Genomic DNA, 17,864 nt, shown 5'->3' with positions numbered 1-17,864 from the left:
TGATGTTAAATCTTGTGAATTATGTGTTGTGTTTTGAGAGCTTTATTGGCTTCCTGTGGCGGACGCGTTCTTTTTCTTGTAAAGATCACTTGGTGTAACTGCTGCGATGTTTTGCTCTCTTGAAGAAGTTGCTTTCGATTTTCTTTTTCCATTCGTTGTTTTTTTAAAGAATTTGAATTTGGAGGTCTTGTGTTTGGTCGTTGTTTCCTCGTTTCCGTTGGGATCGTTGATCTTTTTTGGCTGTTTAATTTTTTTCACTTTGGTATTTCCATGTTTCCAAAACTGGGACCATTTACTTGTTTTCGTTGTAGTTGTCTCCGCTGAAGATGACGCTATGAAATTAATAATCACTTGTGAAATGTTTAGCCGTGAGGTGTGAAACTAACCGCAGCATCTGATATGTATGTAACAGAAGAAATTAAGCTCACTTTCTTACGCCTGAAATACGGTGTTTACCTTCTCCATCTGCTTTCTCCATCTGCTTGTATTCATCATTTGGTTCAACGGAGGGAACCTCTCTGGAGTTGATGTCACTTAACGTTGTTCCTTGAAACATTTTGTATATATCAGGTGGTTTCTTCATTGGACAAGGTTCAGGATTTACTGAGTCGTTGCCTGTAGTTGAATCACATAAAGGGTTGATCTTTCTGTGTTTTCGTTTTATTTTCCTTGAACGTTTCTTCTTTTTGACTTTGATATCTTCTTCGGCAAGCTGAAGTGATTGTAAAGGACCGTGGTTAATAGAACTTTCAATGGCGAGCGATATGATTTTATTAATAAAGTACAAGTTTGGTAATCAGGTTTTCCTGTGTTGGAAAGTATATCCTTTGCATGCTTGATTGGTTTGTCTTACCTCACAAAGAGATTCTCGGACATTTTCTTGGATGTTTGAGTCGGAACTCTCTGCATTGACATATTGCCCTGTTTTCGCAAGCTTTTGTGCAGGCGTGTCAGAAATGCCCGACTTTAATTTTAACTGTTTTTCCTTTCTTTCGTTGTCTTCTTTTGCCCACTGACGACACTCGAAGGCAATTTCTGAAGCTGGATATAAGAGAAATTGTATTATTAATTAATTAATTAATTTATTTATTTATTTATTTATTTAGCTTCGGCTATAATTACACAATCAACAACACATACACACAACCATTTCTGTCCTGCCCCAAAACGTCCAAACGTCAGACATTTGTCGATGTCTTAGTGGTGGAAAATTAAAAAATATTCATTCTTGACCGCTATCCTCAGACGGTTTAATTACAATTGATATTAATAACGTGAGTTTTATGAGTTGAAAAATACGAAAAATTGCTCAGAACTTGGCGAAAACCTTGTCAAACTTGTGGAATGCAGCAGTATGACGAGCCTCCACGTTTTAAGGTTGGACAGAAAGGTGACAGCAACAACAACAACAACAACAACAACAAGGTGACAGCAACAAAAGGCGGGGACACCACAAAAGCCTAAAACCAATTACTGTGGGCCCTTGTATACAGACAACACATAACATATCTACATAATTAATACTGTACATTTATTAATAGCAGCACGTTAATGGCTGCACAAGTTTGCGTGGTGTTTTGCATTTCAAGCAAACTGGTTCTCTGCGTTCTGGCGTCGTCAACATCATAGCATGTCTGAGCAGCATTTTGATAATAGTTAAGCAAAAATGTTCTAAATCGTATCAGCGAGAGATCTTTTTGTCTGAGATCCTCAGGCAGAGAGTTGTAATTTCTTATTGTTCTGATGAAGAAAGAGCGTTGGAATGTTAACGTCTTACATTTACGAGGACGGAACAAGAGCACGTTGGTGTCAACCGAGGTTCTAGTGAGCCTTATTGATGGGATAACTCGCTGTTGAAGGACTTCGTTCGAGACAGTTATAATGTTGTTTACAGCTTTGAAGAAAAACATAATGTCAAGGTACTCATGCCAGTAGGTGATTGGTAATAAGTCTAACGAGATCAATGTGTCTTTGTACGTCTCTTCGCACATGAATGGTAATTTCAAAACAAACTTTGTGGCTCGTCGTTGGATGCGTTCTGTCCTCATAATTAAGTCGATCGATTGTGGTGACCAGACTTTAGTGGCGTAGCCTAACGTTGAGCGAACAATTGATAGGTATAGTGTGCGGCGTATCTTAATATCTGTAATTTCTGCTGCGGCCCTACGAAGGAAACCGAGCATCTTGTTTGCCTTCGCACAGCAATCTTGGGTATGGCAGGACCAGTTTAGCGACTCCGTAATCCATATACCTAAATCTTTCACTTTTTCTGTGACCATCAGGGACTTGTTATTGATCTTGTTATTGATCATCGCTAATCACTGTAGTTAATTCCTTAATTTTATAATAAGTTAACTACACGACTTAATGACTGCGTTGCACAAAACCTAGTTTGTCGGATGATTAACTAACCACGTGGTTAACTTGCGTGGGGCTTGCGTTGGGTTGTTAAAAAAAGAAATAGCACGAAATTATTCACCGCTGTTATTGATTTTGAACAAGACTGTGGACTCGTATTTAAAACAATTAACAGTATTTTGATCAGCGATTTTGATCTAAAATATTGGAATAATAGAATAAAACAAGGAAAAAGTTCAAAATAATTCAACGAAAAAGGCGCGCTTAATATAAAAAGCTTCCTTTGAGTCAAACTACTGGTCGCAGTTGAAAATGGAGATGGCTAATCTTTCCTAGGATCGTAATTTGGCATCGACACGTCTCCCGAAGCAAAAATATATTCTGTTGCTGCCCGAATGAAAAAAATAAAAGCATATTGAGGGTTTACAAGCTTCGACAGGGCCTTTTCTAAGTTGACAACATTGGTATGTGTTGATTTTAATGTTTTCTCACTCCTCAAAAGCTCAAGACACCATTTTTAACTACGATTTGGAAAGTTAACGATGCCCTTGAGGATAGTTAACTCTAACCACTTTTAAACTGCAGTTGAGGCTAACTACAACTGACTTAACTACGTTATTAAAGTTAACTACTTTTTAATTTTAACTACTTTTTATCTACTTTTTAACTGCAGTTAGCGCTAACTACGTTTTTATACAACCGGCCCTAGCGCGGTCCACATTTGACGAAGGGTTTCCCTGATAGCATTGCTTAACTAAAACAAATCCACGCTCAGCAATATCAACACTCCTTTTCACTTGGAGCCTATCAGTGTAATTTTATTTTACCAGCGGGTTTTCATTTAAGATTTATTTTAAAACTTCGAAAGGTATATTTGGACTGGTCTTATATGTTGTGGTATATTGCAAGCAGTATAGAATTCAATAAGTAAACTTACCGATTTTACGAGTTACGCCTCGGCGAGTGAGGTCTTCTGTGTGAACTGACAGAACTGTGTCCCAGCATGATAAGTTATCGCCACCGTTGTCTTCTACATCGTTGTTATTTTCAAATATCACTTCAGAAAGTTGAACTGCTTCATTTCTCTTCTTTCTCGGTGTCTTTTTAGTGTGGCCACATTCTGAAAGAAGAAAAATAATTATTATTCCATTTTGGCAATTGTACTGGGACGCTTATATATTTCTTTCATTTTTTTCCAAAGAAATCAGCCCGCTTTAGAAATGTGCACAATAGAGAACAAAATGTCATTCACAAAGGCAGAAGCGGAATTTGATAAATCATCTCAAATTAATTCACTAACCTTCTGTTTGGCTGTTGACGCCGAACAAATCGTGGTACATTTTTTCCTCTTCGGACATTTCGCGTGTTCCACTAACAGACCCAAGTCTCTCTGGAATAACAAAAACAACAAAACAATAAGTTAGCGCGATGAAATCATGGGGTTATCAGTCAGAAATAGTAATGAAACAGTCGAGACCTGCATGGATTACCTGCATATCTTCTTGAAATATTTAACTGATTATCACTCGCTAAGCCGTCGTTGTCTCGAATTTTTTCTATTTCCAACAATGTACCTTCGCCAACCTTCGTCCTGCGTCGGAAGGGCTTGGATAATGAGGAAAGGGAAAACATACTTTTCAATTAACCGCTTTTTATCGCTGTGTAAAATAATTTTTCGCGCGCAAAATTTTTGCAAACCTATCCGCACGAAACGATCATTTAATTGACAACTATTGAATGAATTTTTCGTCATTTAATTGAACCGCCCGGTGCGTGCGTTTTCGATAAAAATTATTTTGTCGTGAATGAAGCTAAAAACTAACAGTAATGGTATGCATGGCCCATGACCACTAAACGGCAACAACCAAGGGCGTCGGAAACATCAAAAGATTTGGGGGCACCGGTTTCCAGGAGCACTTTTGGCTAATATAAAGGGCAGCCAAAAAATGTATGCCAAAGCTGCAAGGACATCACTAGTGAAGTATAGTGTGGTTTATATTTATGCTCTTCAAAAAAGATTTAGGCACGTGTAAATGGGCATACGCATAGCAAACAAAAAGGGGAGCTTCGATTTTAAAATAGTATTTACAGGTACATTAGCGTCTCAAAAAACCATTTTTCATCACTAAAAGTGCACTTCTGGTTTTACTGAAAATTTTTGGGGGAACTTACCCCCTGTTCCTACGCCACTGGCATGCTACAACCTATAAACTCAGCATGTAATTTTTTGCATGCATGTACTGGGTGTCCCCCTAAAAATTTTACTTTTTTGTTATAAAATAACCCAAAACTATGAAAGCTATTCAGTTGAAATAAACCCCTTTGCATGCGGGCTGGGCTAACTTAGATTTTGATACAAAACACAAAATATTGGTATGACTAGAATATTAATAGAGATACAAAGCATTTTTCAGACCACTTTCAAAATTCGGGAAAATATATGACAAAGTACTTGGCACTTCCCTTGGATGGCTTTCGTTTCTGGTAAAGTTTTCTGTGAGACACTCGGTATTTTTGGTGCATTTAGATATTATTTTTAAAACATTTATCAAAATAGATTTGTGGTAAATTAAGGAGTTGGAACTTGTGGTTAAAATGTTCATGTTAACCCATGGATGCAGGATTACGTGCGTAGTTCTAAGATACCTGTGTATTTGTGACTATTTGGTGAAAATAACTTTCATGAAAAAATAAAGCTCATTGATAAACGGAGTAATATAAGTACGGATAATCCGTACGATATAGAACATGCAAATTGTAGAGAAAACCTAAATCTGAACTAAAAGCACTCATAAAAAGGTCGGCAAAATTCTTTAAATAATAATAATAATACATAGAATTTCTATAGCGCTAAATCTACAATACTCTAAAGCGCTTTACATTTCATAAAACCTATGACCTAAATTACTTATAAGACAGTTTAAAAAAATGCGTTTTCAAGTGTCTTTTAAAAATGCTAAAATTTGCCTCAAGTCTCAAACTGTCAGGTAATTTGTTCCATAATATTGGGGCGGATCTTCTAAAACTACGTTCACCTTGAGTAACCTTCTTAACCCTTGGAATAACCAAAAGTTTTTATCGTCTGATCTTGTGCCTTTATTTTCACGTCTTTCCAGCAATTCGGTTAAGTATTCAGGTGCAGTTCCTTGGATACATTTAAACACCAGTAAGAGAATTTTATATTCTATTCTCTTTTTCACTGGTAACCAGTGGAGTCTTTCCAATACCGGTGTAATATGGTCGTACTTTCCCGTTCCTGTAATTAATCTTGCAGCCAACTTCTGGACAGTGTATAACTTGTCCAAGTCACAATTTGGTAATCCATATAAAATGGCGTTACAATAGTCCAGCCTTGATGTAATCATACTGTTTACCATTATCTTTGCCGCATCTTCAATAATACATTGTCTGATCTTATACATATTCCGGAGCTTGAAAAAACAACTTTTCGCTATATTACGAACATGACTCTTTAAAGTAAATTTGTCATCTAATTCTACTCCTAAAAGAGTTATTGATTCTGATTTAACAATATTTTCATTCCGGTCGACAGGGAAGGGAAATTAGAACAGTCTCGGCATGGACCCGTCAATACCAAAACTTTGTTTTATCATCATTAAGCTTTACCATGTTCTTTGTCATCCAAGCTTTTATGTCACGCATCAGAGACTCCATCCTGTCAACGGTTTAAATGAAAGTGAAACGAAACAATATAATATTTTTTTTAACACAGATACTTTATACAACGATTAGCAATTAAAAAGCACTTAAGCAAATATAAGCTTGCAGGTAATTTAGGCAAGTGGTAGCAAGCGATAAACAAGTAATGATATTTCATGCAAATGAGATGTGCACAATTTTTACACTCTAGTTCGAAAACACATCGTGATGTTTTGTTGTCGTGTACACAACTTAGTTTCATTCAAAGTCCATTTATCTTGTCTTCCTTCTTTACAGAGAAATCTTACATTTTGTGTGGACGCTGGTAGTCTTTTGTGTTCAGGCTGGAACTCCAATTTGTTGACGTTAGAATTATTCTATGAGAACGATGGAGCTCTTTTGTGAGGGCGTTGGAATTTTTTGTGAGGGCGTTGGAAACACTGGAAATCTTCTGTGTTGACGTTGGCCCTCTTTTGTGTTTAACTTGGAACTCTTTTGTGTTGACGATGCAACTCCTTTGTGTTGACGATAGAACTCGTTTGTGTTGACCATGGAACTCTATTGATTGCATGTGTGCACGCTAAAACTCTCTTGTGAGGACGCTGGAACTCTTTTGCATGTGCGGACGCTGGAACTCTTTTGTGTTGACGCCGGAACTCTTTTCTGTGGACGTTGGTACTCTTTTATCTGAACGCAGGAACTCTTTTAGTGTTGACGTTGGAACACTTTTATGTGGACGCTGGAACTCTTTTATGTTCATGTTGGAACACTTTGTGTTGATGTTCGAGCTCTTTTTGTGCTGACGTTCGAACTCGTTTGTGTTGACGTTCGAACTTTGTTGTGAGGACGCTGGAACTCTTTTGTGTTCACGTTGGAACTCTTTTTTGTTCACGTTGGAACTCGTTTGTGTGGACACTGGAACTCTTTTGAGTCGACGCTGGTACTTTTTTGTGTTGACGTTCGCACTCCATTGCGAGGACGTTGGAACTAATTTTTATGCACGCTCGAACTCTTTTGTTTAGACGCTGGAACTCTTTTGTGTGGACGCTGGAACTCTTTTGTGTGGACGCTTGGACTCTTTTGTGTTGACGTTGGAACTCGTTTATGTGGAAGCTGGAACTCTTTTATGTTGATGTTGGAACTCTTCTGTGTTGATGTTCGAGCTCTTTTGTTTTGACGTTGGAACTCGTATTTGTGGACGCTGGGACTCTTTTGTGTTGACGTTGTAACTCGTTTGTGTGGACGTTGGAACTCTTTTGTTTGGACGCTTGGACTCTTTTGTGTTGACGTTGGAACTCGTTTATGTGGAAGCTGGGATTCTTTTGTGTTGATGTTGGAACTCTTCTGTTTTGATGTTCGAGCTCTTTTGTTTTGACGTTGGAACTCGTTTGTGTGACGTTTGAACAGTTGTTTGTGTGACACTTTTTGGAAACTTTTGAGCCGACGCTGGAACTTTTTTGTATTGACCTTCTTATTCCATTGCGAGGACGTTGGAATTTATGTTGGACGTTCGAACTCTTTTGTGTGGACGCTGGAACTCTATTTTGTGGACGCTCGACCCCACAAGCAGACAGTGAAAATCAGGAGATCTTTCCCTTGGAGACACCGTTGGTTTCCAGTGATAGTCCATCAACACCAGCATTACACTACAGAACCCTGTATCACAGTGACCTGCACCACTACAACAAGCCTTTAAAGCCAGTGAAGCAGAGCAACAACAAGCGACGTCTAGTCCATCAAGGAGACGTTCCACACGAACTCGTCAAAGACCTTTGGTCGCGTTTTGGAGATTATGAGGTACATAGAGATTACTTCATGGTTGGCGAGTGCGTACGATTTTTATGCACGAGTTGTGAAGGATCGCAATACGAATGAGTGAGCGCAGCGAACGAGTAGTTTGCGATCCTTCGCAACGAGTGCATAATAAAAATCGTACAAACGAGCCAACCATGAAGTAATTTGTTTATTAAATGTGTATAGAGATCAATTTGACAACGACACACTTTTAATATACAAAAACACAGCGAGCCACAAAAATCAAAACTTTATGCATAAAAACATATTTATTACCGTTCAGTTTCTTTGTAATTTTGTTCAATAGAAGTTAGACATTCTTTCCGAAAGATTTGAGATGTGCTGAATGTAAAAATATCTTGAATATGAGAATTATGTTTTGAATATCACTCCTATATTTCAACGCCATCTTGAAAGAAAATGTAAACAAATTGCCGCCAAAATGACATACGACAATTTTTCACGTGTGAAGAATATCGTACGTTCAATCAAAAGCCGTGTATGACTTTTGTACCTATGTATGTGTACCTAAAATACCACGTTTCTATATATGTTATACTGAGTATATATAAATAGATTAGTGACATTACTCAAATATTTAACCTTGGGCGCTTTCATTAAGTGACCAAAATGGTCAGACCGGTCGTATTTTAAATTGAAATAGAGTATTTCGTTAAGAATATAGCGATGAAACTGAATTTCCCGTGTTAGGCATATGTAAATAACGATATACTTAAATGCAGAGTTCTTGAGACATTCTAAAATACCAGTAATCTATCTGTATAAATCTATCCGTATAAAGGAAAGTGCCCTATGTTATCTATTTTAGTTTAACGACGCACTACGCAGTAAAATGTTTTTCAATTAATCCCCAAAAGTTCTTTCTTCGTGTCCTTGGTATGGTACAAGGATGAATTCTTAGTGATATCGTAACACATATTCTCATCCAACATGGCCGCTGCCTCGACACATCTCCACCTGTAGCCATCCGGGTCTCGGCCATGGATAAATCTTGCATGCGTAAACGCTTTAGAGATGTTTTTTTCGCACCATTCATCTCGGAGATTCTGTATTCGATATTCTGAAACATTAAAATAAACTTTTTCTACCGGACAACAACGCAGATGGTAAGTTTCACAATCTTTGAGAAACGACCAAACGAAAACGTTGCAATTCATCCCGTTGATAAAAAGCCGAGATCACCCTAACGAAATGGCAATATAAATTGCGGGAGAATATTTTTTAATTCCACGAGAGGACACGAGTTGACTTAAGTACTTTTTTTCTGTTGAAAATTTTTGGCAATGCGATATAAATTATATACAGTATGTATCATAATTATTACAACATACCTGGAATTTCTGCCTCAGATCCATTCTGTATAACTATGTCACCAACAACATGATCTCTGAAATCCCTCCATTGAAGAAGATTTCCGTTAACATTCAAAACCCCAGATGCCATTCCCTGAATAACATTGGTTGTCAAGAATTGACTCCAGAGATTCAACCCTGCAAGGCTCCCTTTTAACGCTTGATTCCTATTAAAACCCCCGCCATAGGAATCCAATTCCTGACCAAGTACAATGACACCGTTGGAATGTATAGTGTGATTTTTTGCTCTGTATTTTGTTGCTATCTTTTTCACATCTTGATAAACCTCCATTGCACCATCAAAGCTTCTCCACTGCAGGCAATAAAAATGCCACGAGTCATAGGCAGAGATCTTAGGTCTATAAGGTGTAAAAATAGTCAATCGAGTCCTTTGCTCGCTGTTGTCTTACAAATTTATGCAGGAAAACTCTAAGTGATGAGAAAAATAAACTTAGTGGTAAGAGGAGCTAAAAAGTTCAATTATGCAGTTATCGAAACTTCTTCCTGGTCACGTGTTCAATAAATATTCTTCCTGGCGTGGTGAGCCCAGTGAACTCAAATAAGACTGGAACTAGCTCTCTGACTTTCCCTCATTAATGAGTAAGGTAAAATCATAATTGCCGCCTTTTATCAACGAAATTTCCGCCTGCAAATTATACCTACAAGAAAGGCTTCATATTCCGCCATCTCGGCTTCAAATTTTTTGCAGAGCTAGCGTTCGAGTGTTATTTCAATTCACTAGGTTACTGCACCATAACTTTAAATGTATACAAACCCTTTTCCCTCCCAAAAGTCTTTCTTAACTGCAAGGTCCAACCACGTGGAATTATGCAAAAAAGCTTGAAATTCAACATAATACTTCCGACTAGAGTAGGCAAATATGGCACAATTGGTTTTTAAAAATTTCGCCCAAAAACAGGCGGAAACTTCCGTTAAATTGTAGTTAACGACGTCGTTTATTTTCACATAGTTTTTCACCGAAGCTCCAGGAAAATTCATCTGATACACCGACTCTGCTCCTGGCGAGAGAAAACAATCACAAAGCGTCAGCTGACAAGCTTAATTATCGACAGAATTAAGAGAAAATGAAACTGGATACAAAAATTATCCAAACTGATCACAAAACAATTTTTAATAAACAGTATATACTTTCTCAGTCGTCAGGAATTACAAAATGCATGTTATTGTATCCACTGATACATGAAAAGGTTTGAATGTGGTTTTTGGCCTGGGACCTGCTATAGGTATTGCAAACCTTCAAATTAATCCAATCTTCAATTTAAACTGCTTATTATAAAAGACCAAAAGATTTAAAAGCCCAAGCGGAAATGCATAAAAAAAAAAGTGCGATATTTAAATATAACGCCAATCAAGCTTAGACAACCTTAAGATAGTAAGCAGTTAAATAAACATAAGAAAATCGAAGACTGTATACCTAAGATTAAAATTAAATTTGACGTTTCGATTAAACTATTGTCATTAAACGTAGAAATTAAATGCTTAAAATGTTTATTATTTACGGAGTTTCTGCGGTTGTTTAACTTGCTTTATATGTTATCAAAATATAGTGCGCAGTTCCGATAGTTCCGGTAATAATGCAAGGCGAGTTCGGTCGTCAAGATGATTGGTATATGTGATTGTTTTAAATTTTAGGATTGTTTAAAATTCTGCTAGGGACGAAGAGTTTTAGCTGTTCTCTGTGCTGTGTCATACTTACGAGAGTTGTGTAAATCACTCGGTGTATCTTTAAAGTAAACATCTTCTTTAAACTTTGACTTTATTCCATACCACGCGAAGATATTACCATTTTCAAACAATGGTCCTTTATTTGCCATTAACGATAAAGCATGTCCATCAATTTCATAGTTCCAAATATTGAGTCTACTTTGAGAGATATTGTGCATGTATCCACCTGAAATCCGATAATAAAACACGTTACCGCTTTTCCATTTTACCGATGCAAATATATAACCTCGTTTTCGTTTACTGATGGTCACCGCTAAATATGGTAATAATTATGGTATAAAAATCACTCTGTTAATGAGCTTAAATAAAAAATATTTCCAGGAAAACGTTGGAATATAATCTTGGTCTTTCTTTGACATGCCGTTAATAAGTTAACATAGAAAGAAGGCCATCTGCCGCTAAATAATTATATTAATAATATTCAATTTTTATGGCGCGCATGTCCAAGACACTAGAAAAGTCTATTAAGGAATTAATGAATGCCGTAATCACACCGATAAATTATAGCACTGGGTACATGGCGTCAAAGATTGACCAGTAATAGCTGTTAATTTAGCATAAGGATAGCTATAAAAACCACCATTGATGACGGTCTAAACTCTATTCTATATACAGTATAATCGGACAACCTGGTCTAGAGTTCTAGTCCTTCGAGTTAATTTTTTCATACAGTTTGATTTGAAATTTACTAAAACTATTCAATTCGATAACGAAGAGTTCAAGAGAGCAAATTTTAGACTAGAATTCATGTCTCTTACTGAATTGCAAGGAAAGTTGTCCTCCTGCAGGAATGGTAATATTGGAAAACACATCATGCATGGTAGAGACTAATGAACCATCCAGATATATCCTCCAGTGACCTGTACTACTCGACCATGTGGTAGCAATATGGTGCCAATATGCTGGATCTTCATTCCAAAATATTGGTATTCTTGCTTCTCTAAAAATTTCAGATAACATTATAGTGGCACCGTAACCTCCATAAGTGGGTTTTGATTCAACACTCAGTTTCTAGTTTGTTTATTAGTGGAGAATAGCTATATACTTGCATCAGGTGCATGCATCACTACAATAAAGCAGTCCTTTAAGTTTCGTGTTTTAAAAATAGGTTGTAGACTAGTAAGTAGTGTGTTGAATCGCCATGATATTTCAGGCGGGTAAAATCAGCTAGCATTTGATAGCACATTCCCTTTCGGAAACAATAAGTTATGCTAAGTGTGCTAATTGGCTAGTCGTCATTTCAAAAATGTTTTCAGATGCAGGCGTGAAAGTTTATCAATGCAAAATTTTATATTAGACTCGCCTAACTTTCCTTCTGAAAGCTATATCTTATAACAAAATTAATCTTTTGCCTTTTTTCAACCCCATTTATTTCCAATGTGAGATTATCCGCCGTAAGGTAAAATAAAAGCAAGGGCGTTCCTGAAGCGTTTGTGTAATCAACATATCTGTGATGCAGAGGTGCTGTGTCCAGATCCATTGGCGTCTTCTCGTATTTTACCCACGTTGTAATTGTGAAAGCGTCGATTTGTTGAACTAAAGTTTCTCCCCATTTTAAGGTTTGAAGAAGGTCTTGTGATTGTGTTATAACAATGTCATACTTTGGGTCTAAAAAAGATCAGTTAAATTTTTAATTTCAACCACGTGAATTTCAGAAAAGCGAGATGATTCCATGGAAGTTGAATTTCACTAGGTCTGTCAGAACTGGTAATCAGCACTTACGTTTTCGAAGTGGCTTACACGAACTTGGCTGTTCCTGGACGACCATATCACCATAGCTGTCCTTAAGAGAACTCCAGTTTATGACATCTCCAAATTCAATATTTAAGCAATTTTGATTTGTGAATTTATTTTCGACATCAGCAGCAGTAGAAATAAACTCACTCCATACATTTAGTTGACTCAGTTTGACGAAAGATGAGTGGTTGGAAGTCCCATTTGTGCTTTTTAGTTTCTGCCCTACGACGAAGACACCTCCTGCTTTCAATGGCAAACTTGAACCAAAATCATCTCCACGGTAAACCAATGTACCGTCAAGAAAAAAAGCGTATTTTCCAAGGTACCACGAAACTCCCACGTGATGCCAATACCCGTCATTGATTGGCGGAACATGAAAAACCCTGGAAAGGTCAAGTGTACAATATTGCAAAGGTAGAGAAATTCGAAGATGTCTATCTGTAAGCGATCGAATGGATCTCTATCTATTTACGTCGTGTGACAATATTTGTTGAAACTAATGCGCATAGAACAATTAAGTAATCAAGCCGTTAAATAACTGTCACTCTGTAATCTTAAAGTGCCTATATCACTTGTGAGATCTTTACGGATTTGAATAGAGCTTGAAAAATTTGTTTATAAGTTCTACAACCTTTTTTGATAAAATTAAATAGTTTCGAAAATACGTCGGTTGGAGGGACTGGAAAAACCCTGGAAAGGTCAAGTGTACAATATTGCAAAGGTAGAGAAATTCGAAGATGTCTATCTGTAAGCGATCGAATGGATCTCTATCTATTTACGTCGTGTGACAATATTTGTTGAAACTAATGCGCATAGAACAATTAAGTAATCAAGCCGTTAAATAACTGTCACTCTGTAATCTTAAAGTGCCTATATCACTTGTGGGATCTTTACGGATTTGAATAGAGCTTGAAAAATTTGTTTATAAGTTCTACAGCCTTTTTTGATAAAATTAAATAGTTTCGAAAATACGTCGGTTGGAGGGACTGGGACTCAGGAATTATTTGCAAACACGCCGTCTTTTATAATGTAAACATGAAGAGTTTCACTGGCGATATAGTGTGCGCTTTTCAAGAAAAAAATGCGGGAACGGTGTATGGCTGTAGCAACTGGACGAGTTTTTCTCAAAATATTTTACGTTATTTGAAGATCGAAGTAAAATTACAATTGATTATATTATATTTGACAAGAACTCGGTTCCTGAGTCCCAGGCCCCGAACACGACAGAAATTTAGGCAAATCGTCATGTTTAGATGTAAATATTTCCGAAACTATTTAACTATATCAAAAAGGGTTGTAGAACTCATAAACTAATTTTTCAAGCTCTATTCAAATCCGTAAAGATCCCACAAGTGATATAGGCACTTTAAGTAATGATAACTTATGTAATCAGCTCATTAAAAAACTGTCATTAAAAAACTGTCGCTCATTATGTCTTTTTTCCATAAAAATTTGTGTATTCAACAAAGCAAATATATTTCATACTTTTTCGTTGAGTTAAGCTTAAGGATTATCATTTCTCTCCACACCGTAAGCGAAAATCCTTCGGCATTTTCATCCACAACGTAGGATAGAATTTTCATTTTGTTTGCTTTCGAAATAATGTTTATCCAAAACATAAGTGTAAATTTGGACATTTGTGGCACATTATCGCCAAGTAATGTTACGTCTTGACCCTGTTTAAAAACTAGATCGAAGTCTCCTGCAAGAAAATAAAAAAGAACTATTCTACAGAATTGAATATTCTGTAAAAGACTCAGTAAAGGCTCCCTTATATACACGGGGCTCCTCGTTGCAAAGACACATCTGAAATTGCCAGTCACGGCAAAATGAAGGTGCATAATTATATAGTCATGAGATGCTGGTGTTTTTTTGGTTGATCAAACTAATGATTCCCTTGGCATTATTACAAATTTGAAACACGAATCCACTGTCTCCACATGCATGTGTCTGATTCTTGAGCTGGAGAAAACACAATATACATGATAAAAATTATATCATTAGTGGACTTTTATTTTATTCAGCTTTTATATAGCCATCATATGTAAAAAGAGATACGTAATATATATACATAATATGAATTGTACACCCGGAATAAAACCACCCCAATGGCAATGCGAAATTCTGCATCGGTACGTGGGATGTCTGATTGATTTAAAAATTTTTTCAGAGCACACAATACACCGATGATAATATCATACATATGCATATCAATATAAGTTTACCTTCTTCTGTGACACAGTTGCTATTATATTCCTGTAAGAAAAAAATACCCATCTTAATTTATCTCTTTTCAAGCCCACACCAAGCGCGCTTTTCCGCCTTAAAAGTTTATTTATCTACTATTGGTCGACGTCAGTCTTCACTGGGGTGAGTTCTTAAGAATAGATGTATTTTGCAAAGTGATGATAGTAATGCTTTTAACAAATGTTGTGCAGCTGTTATTGTTTGGAGGAGTAAAATTGGTTTTAATTGTTTCAAAAGGCTCACAGGCCAGAGACGACTAATTGTTTCTTCTGATTCACTCACTACATAACCGAGGACCAAGCAGTTGTATAAAAATTGGGATGGCTATAGCTTGTAAATTAAGCGAAACAAAATATAGTGATATACAAACGCCCTTAAACTAAAGCGTCATGCACCATTGTTAGAGCATTTACATTTCCCGGGGGGTGGGTTTGATTTCAAAGGATTTTACCTTTTGTGGTGTTGTAAAGTAAATGTAATCATAGGAGAAATTCTTCTGCAACTCTGCTGAGGTATTATAGACGACATCGTGCAACATCTCACAGAGATTTGCCTCATCCTCATGTATTTTCCTGTAGTTCACAGATCTACAACATGGCTCTTGTATGCACGATAATATACATTGAATTTGGTCTGAAGCGTTTGTTTCCTTCAAAATTGAACTGTTGAGTCGGGAGCCTGTTAATCAAGAACGCGATCTGATGCATTGCATGGTTGTAGCTTTAATACTGCTCTACAACAATCTCTATATAATACTAAAAGATTTTGTATCATTACAAAAAATGACTCCATTCAAGTTTGCTTTATCTAAAAGTTTCGCATGGGAAAATACCCTAAAAGAAACCTTAAAACCCACACTAACCCATGGGTATATTATATTATGATCTCCCCAATCCTTATAAAACTGTGAAAATGGAGTATAGTTATAGAAACGCTTGGTTGAAGACATTAAGTGAAGACAAATGAAAAAGCACACTGGCATTGCTAAGACTAGGTTTACACAACTCCGGATCGCTCGGAAAACGTGCAAAAAAGTATGTGTTCGAAAACGTCACTGTTGCCATAGCGATACGACCCCCCTGAAAACGTGATCAAACGAAAACGCGCTTACGAGGAGTTGTGTAAACACTGTACGCGGTGTTATTATTTAATAATGGGTCTGTGAGATGATAAATTATGCGTCTCCGTATTTTAACATTCTATACATCTGTGCTTTGAAACAATTAAGGACTATACCGTTATTAAATAATTTGTAATGATAAAATAACACTTCGCTAAACGTTAGAGGTAAATTATTGTTTCTTTGTATTAGCTACATCAACTCATTTATTTTGACTTACCTTGTAGTGTGTTATTGAAGCAGAAATCAAAAGACTCGCTTTGATGCATCATTAACAGCAGGGAAATTAGAGAAAGTTTGTCTCGGAATCTACACATCCTGGCTTGAGGGATGCAAACCCACCTTTTTAAAAAATATATTCTGATGTTGACGCAGTAAAATTTTGACAGCGCCTCTACTGTGTGTGTTAATGAAATGTGTTAATGAAATTTTTAAGTTGAATGAGCCCTCCGACCAAATTAATAAGTTTGGGACATGTGCACCTGCGATGCTGATATTACTTGTGAAAGCTATATAGAGAACGCGTTTATTGGCGCATCCATGATGTAAATGAATTTTAGCAACATTTATGGTAATTGTAGTCAATTGCTTTGGACGATGATTGTCTGCTTGACATTAGAGCCAATATATGGCCATCGTAATATGCACTAATGAAATTTTTAAAGGGTTTTTAAAAACGTATTTTAAATGTATTGGTTCAGCGGCAAGAATCGAGGAGCGATTTTTTCATTTTTGTTTCTGGCTGAAATTGAGGTGTGTCGAAATTTTGACTGACTATAAAAGCGTTCCGAAAAATATCGAGCAATTCATTTGCATACATATATACATTTTTGTTGATTTTCGGAGTTCGTCAAATATTCTGGAAAATCTTTGAAAAATTAATAACTTCCTATAGGGCCGGTTGTATATAAAAATTAAGGGAGTTAAATTACGTAATATTGATTTAAAACACGAGAAGGGGCGTTTTGACATATTTAGATATGATAAAACACGAGTTCAAGTGTTTTTAAATATTTTAAATACGACGCGTTGTTGTCCACGTACGTTGTGTTTACTTCAAATACGCCGCATTGTTGTAGGATGAAATATTATATAAACAATTCTACTGAACGTGTAATTTTATGATGAAGTTATATAATGTGTCATCCTTCATGGCACTTTACCACTTCCTAGGGTTGATTTCATAGGCTAAAATTGATTGAATTATTGATCATTATTATAATTTTTGAACCACATGCAGTTAGTGGCAGAATTGGCCAATCAGAATAATGTATTTTCCAGTTAACTACGATAAAACTACTTAAAATGTTATTAGGAGTTTTATACAACTGGCCCCTGTTCATTGACCATTTATGGTGGCTCAAAAAGCAAATTCAAAATGTGAAATTGATTGCGAAAATATTGTTTCAAGTAGTTAGGAGTTTGTTCTTTGACGTTTTTCATGACGTTATTAAATATAGTTGTTAATTGCTTGTTATTTACACCATGTAATATATTAAATTTCTAAGCTTTCGGCCCGTGAGCTCGGGCCATCATTAGAGAAAAGTTTAATTACAAACACACTATGTGCGCAAGCACATCACGCAACAAAGTTACGCAATTATAAACGGTTAAATTAAGAAGAGATAAAGGTTCAACTCTATAGAAAAACTAAGCAAGCAAGAACTAGAACAAACAAGACCGTATGTTATTAAGTGGTCTCTCTTCCGGTGGAATAGTTTTATCTTTGATTATCTCAATTGATTCCCTGGTTATACGAGGAGAGTAATGGTTCACAAGAGGAGGAGGGTTGATTCTTCCCAATTAAATTTGTGGTCGTTTTCCCATGA

The 17,864-nt window shown here is 36.5% G+C and overlaps 3 protein-coding genes across 4 annotated transcripts; all 3 read right to left on the bottom strand.

Moving 5' to 3' along the window:
• Positions 1–534: 534 nt before the first annotated feature.
• Positions 535–3,716, bottom strand: LOC114521053. Its single transcript, XM_028541440.1, has 5 exons — positions 3,659–3,716; positions 3,296–3,478; positions 854–1,041; positions 605–712; positions 535–546 (listed from the first exon to the last, which is right to left on the bottom strand). The coding sequence occupies exons 1-5, from the start codon at positions 3,714–3,716 to the stop codon at positions 535–537; spliced, it is 549 nt and encodes a 182-aa protein (XP_028397241.1).
• A 4,889-nt stretch (positions 3,717–8,605) lies between these two features.
• Positions 8,606–11,927, bottom strand: LOC114521153. Its single transcript, XM_028541567.1, has 5 exons — positions 11,690–11,927; positions 10,903–11,097; positions 9,961–10,204; positions 9,165–9,544; positions 8,606–8,893 (listed from the first exon to the last, which is right to left on the bottom strand). The coding sequence occupies exons 1-5, from the start codon at positions 11,889–11,891 to the stop codon at positions 8,673–8,675; spliced, it is 1,242 nt and encodes a 413-aa protein (XP_028397368.1). The 5' UTR covers positions 11,892–11,927; the 3' UTR covers positions 8,606–8,672.
• A 99-nt stretch (positions 11,928–12,026) lies between these two features.
• LOC114521139 (sushi, von Willebrand factor type A, EGF and pentraxin domain-containing protein 1-like) lies at positions 12,027–16,445 on the bottom strand. Of its 2 annotated transcripts, XM_028541549.1 has the most exons (6): positions 16,256–16,445; positions 15,367–15,593; positions 14,894–14,924; positions 14,154–14,370; positions 12,654–13,051; positions 12,027–12,539 (listed from the first exon to the last, which is right to left on the bottom strand). In XM_028541549.1, the coding sequence occupies exons 1-6, from the start codon at positions 16,350–16,352 to the stop codon at positions 12,235–12,237; spliced, it is 1,275 nt and encodes a 424-aa protein (XP_028397350.1). In that variant the 5' UTR covers positions 16,353–16,445; the 3' UTR covers positions 12,027–12,234. The 2 variants fall into 2 exon arrangements, with proteins under 2 accessions (XP_028397350.1, XP_028397351.1); XM_028541550.1 differs by lacking the exon at positions 16,256–16,445 and having other exon boundaries at positions 15,367–15,719.
• Between the last annotated feature and the right edge of the window lie 1,419 nt (positions 16,446–17,864).

The sequence above is a fragment of the Dendronephthya gigantea genome, unplaced genomic scaffold (genome assembly GCF_004324835.1).
Source record: "Dendronephthya gigantea isolate DGI-Jeju-01 unplaced genomic scaffold, DenGig_1.0 000019F, whole genome shotgun sequence".
Taxonomy (NCBI): Eukaryota; Metazoa; Cnidaria; class Anthozoa; order Malacalcyonacea; family Nephtheidae; genus Dendronephthya; species Dendronephthya gigantea.
The sequence above is the reverse complement of the archived record's forward strand: the minus strand, read 5'-3'. Positions and strand labels throughout refer to the sequence as shown.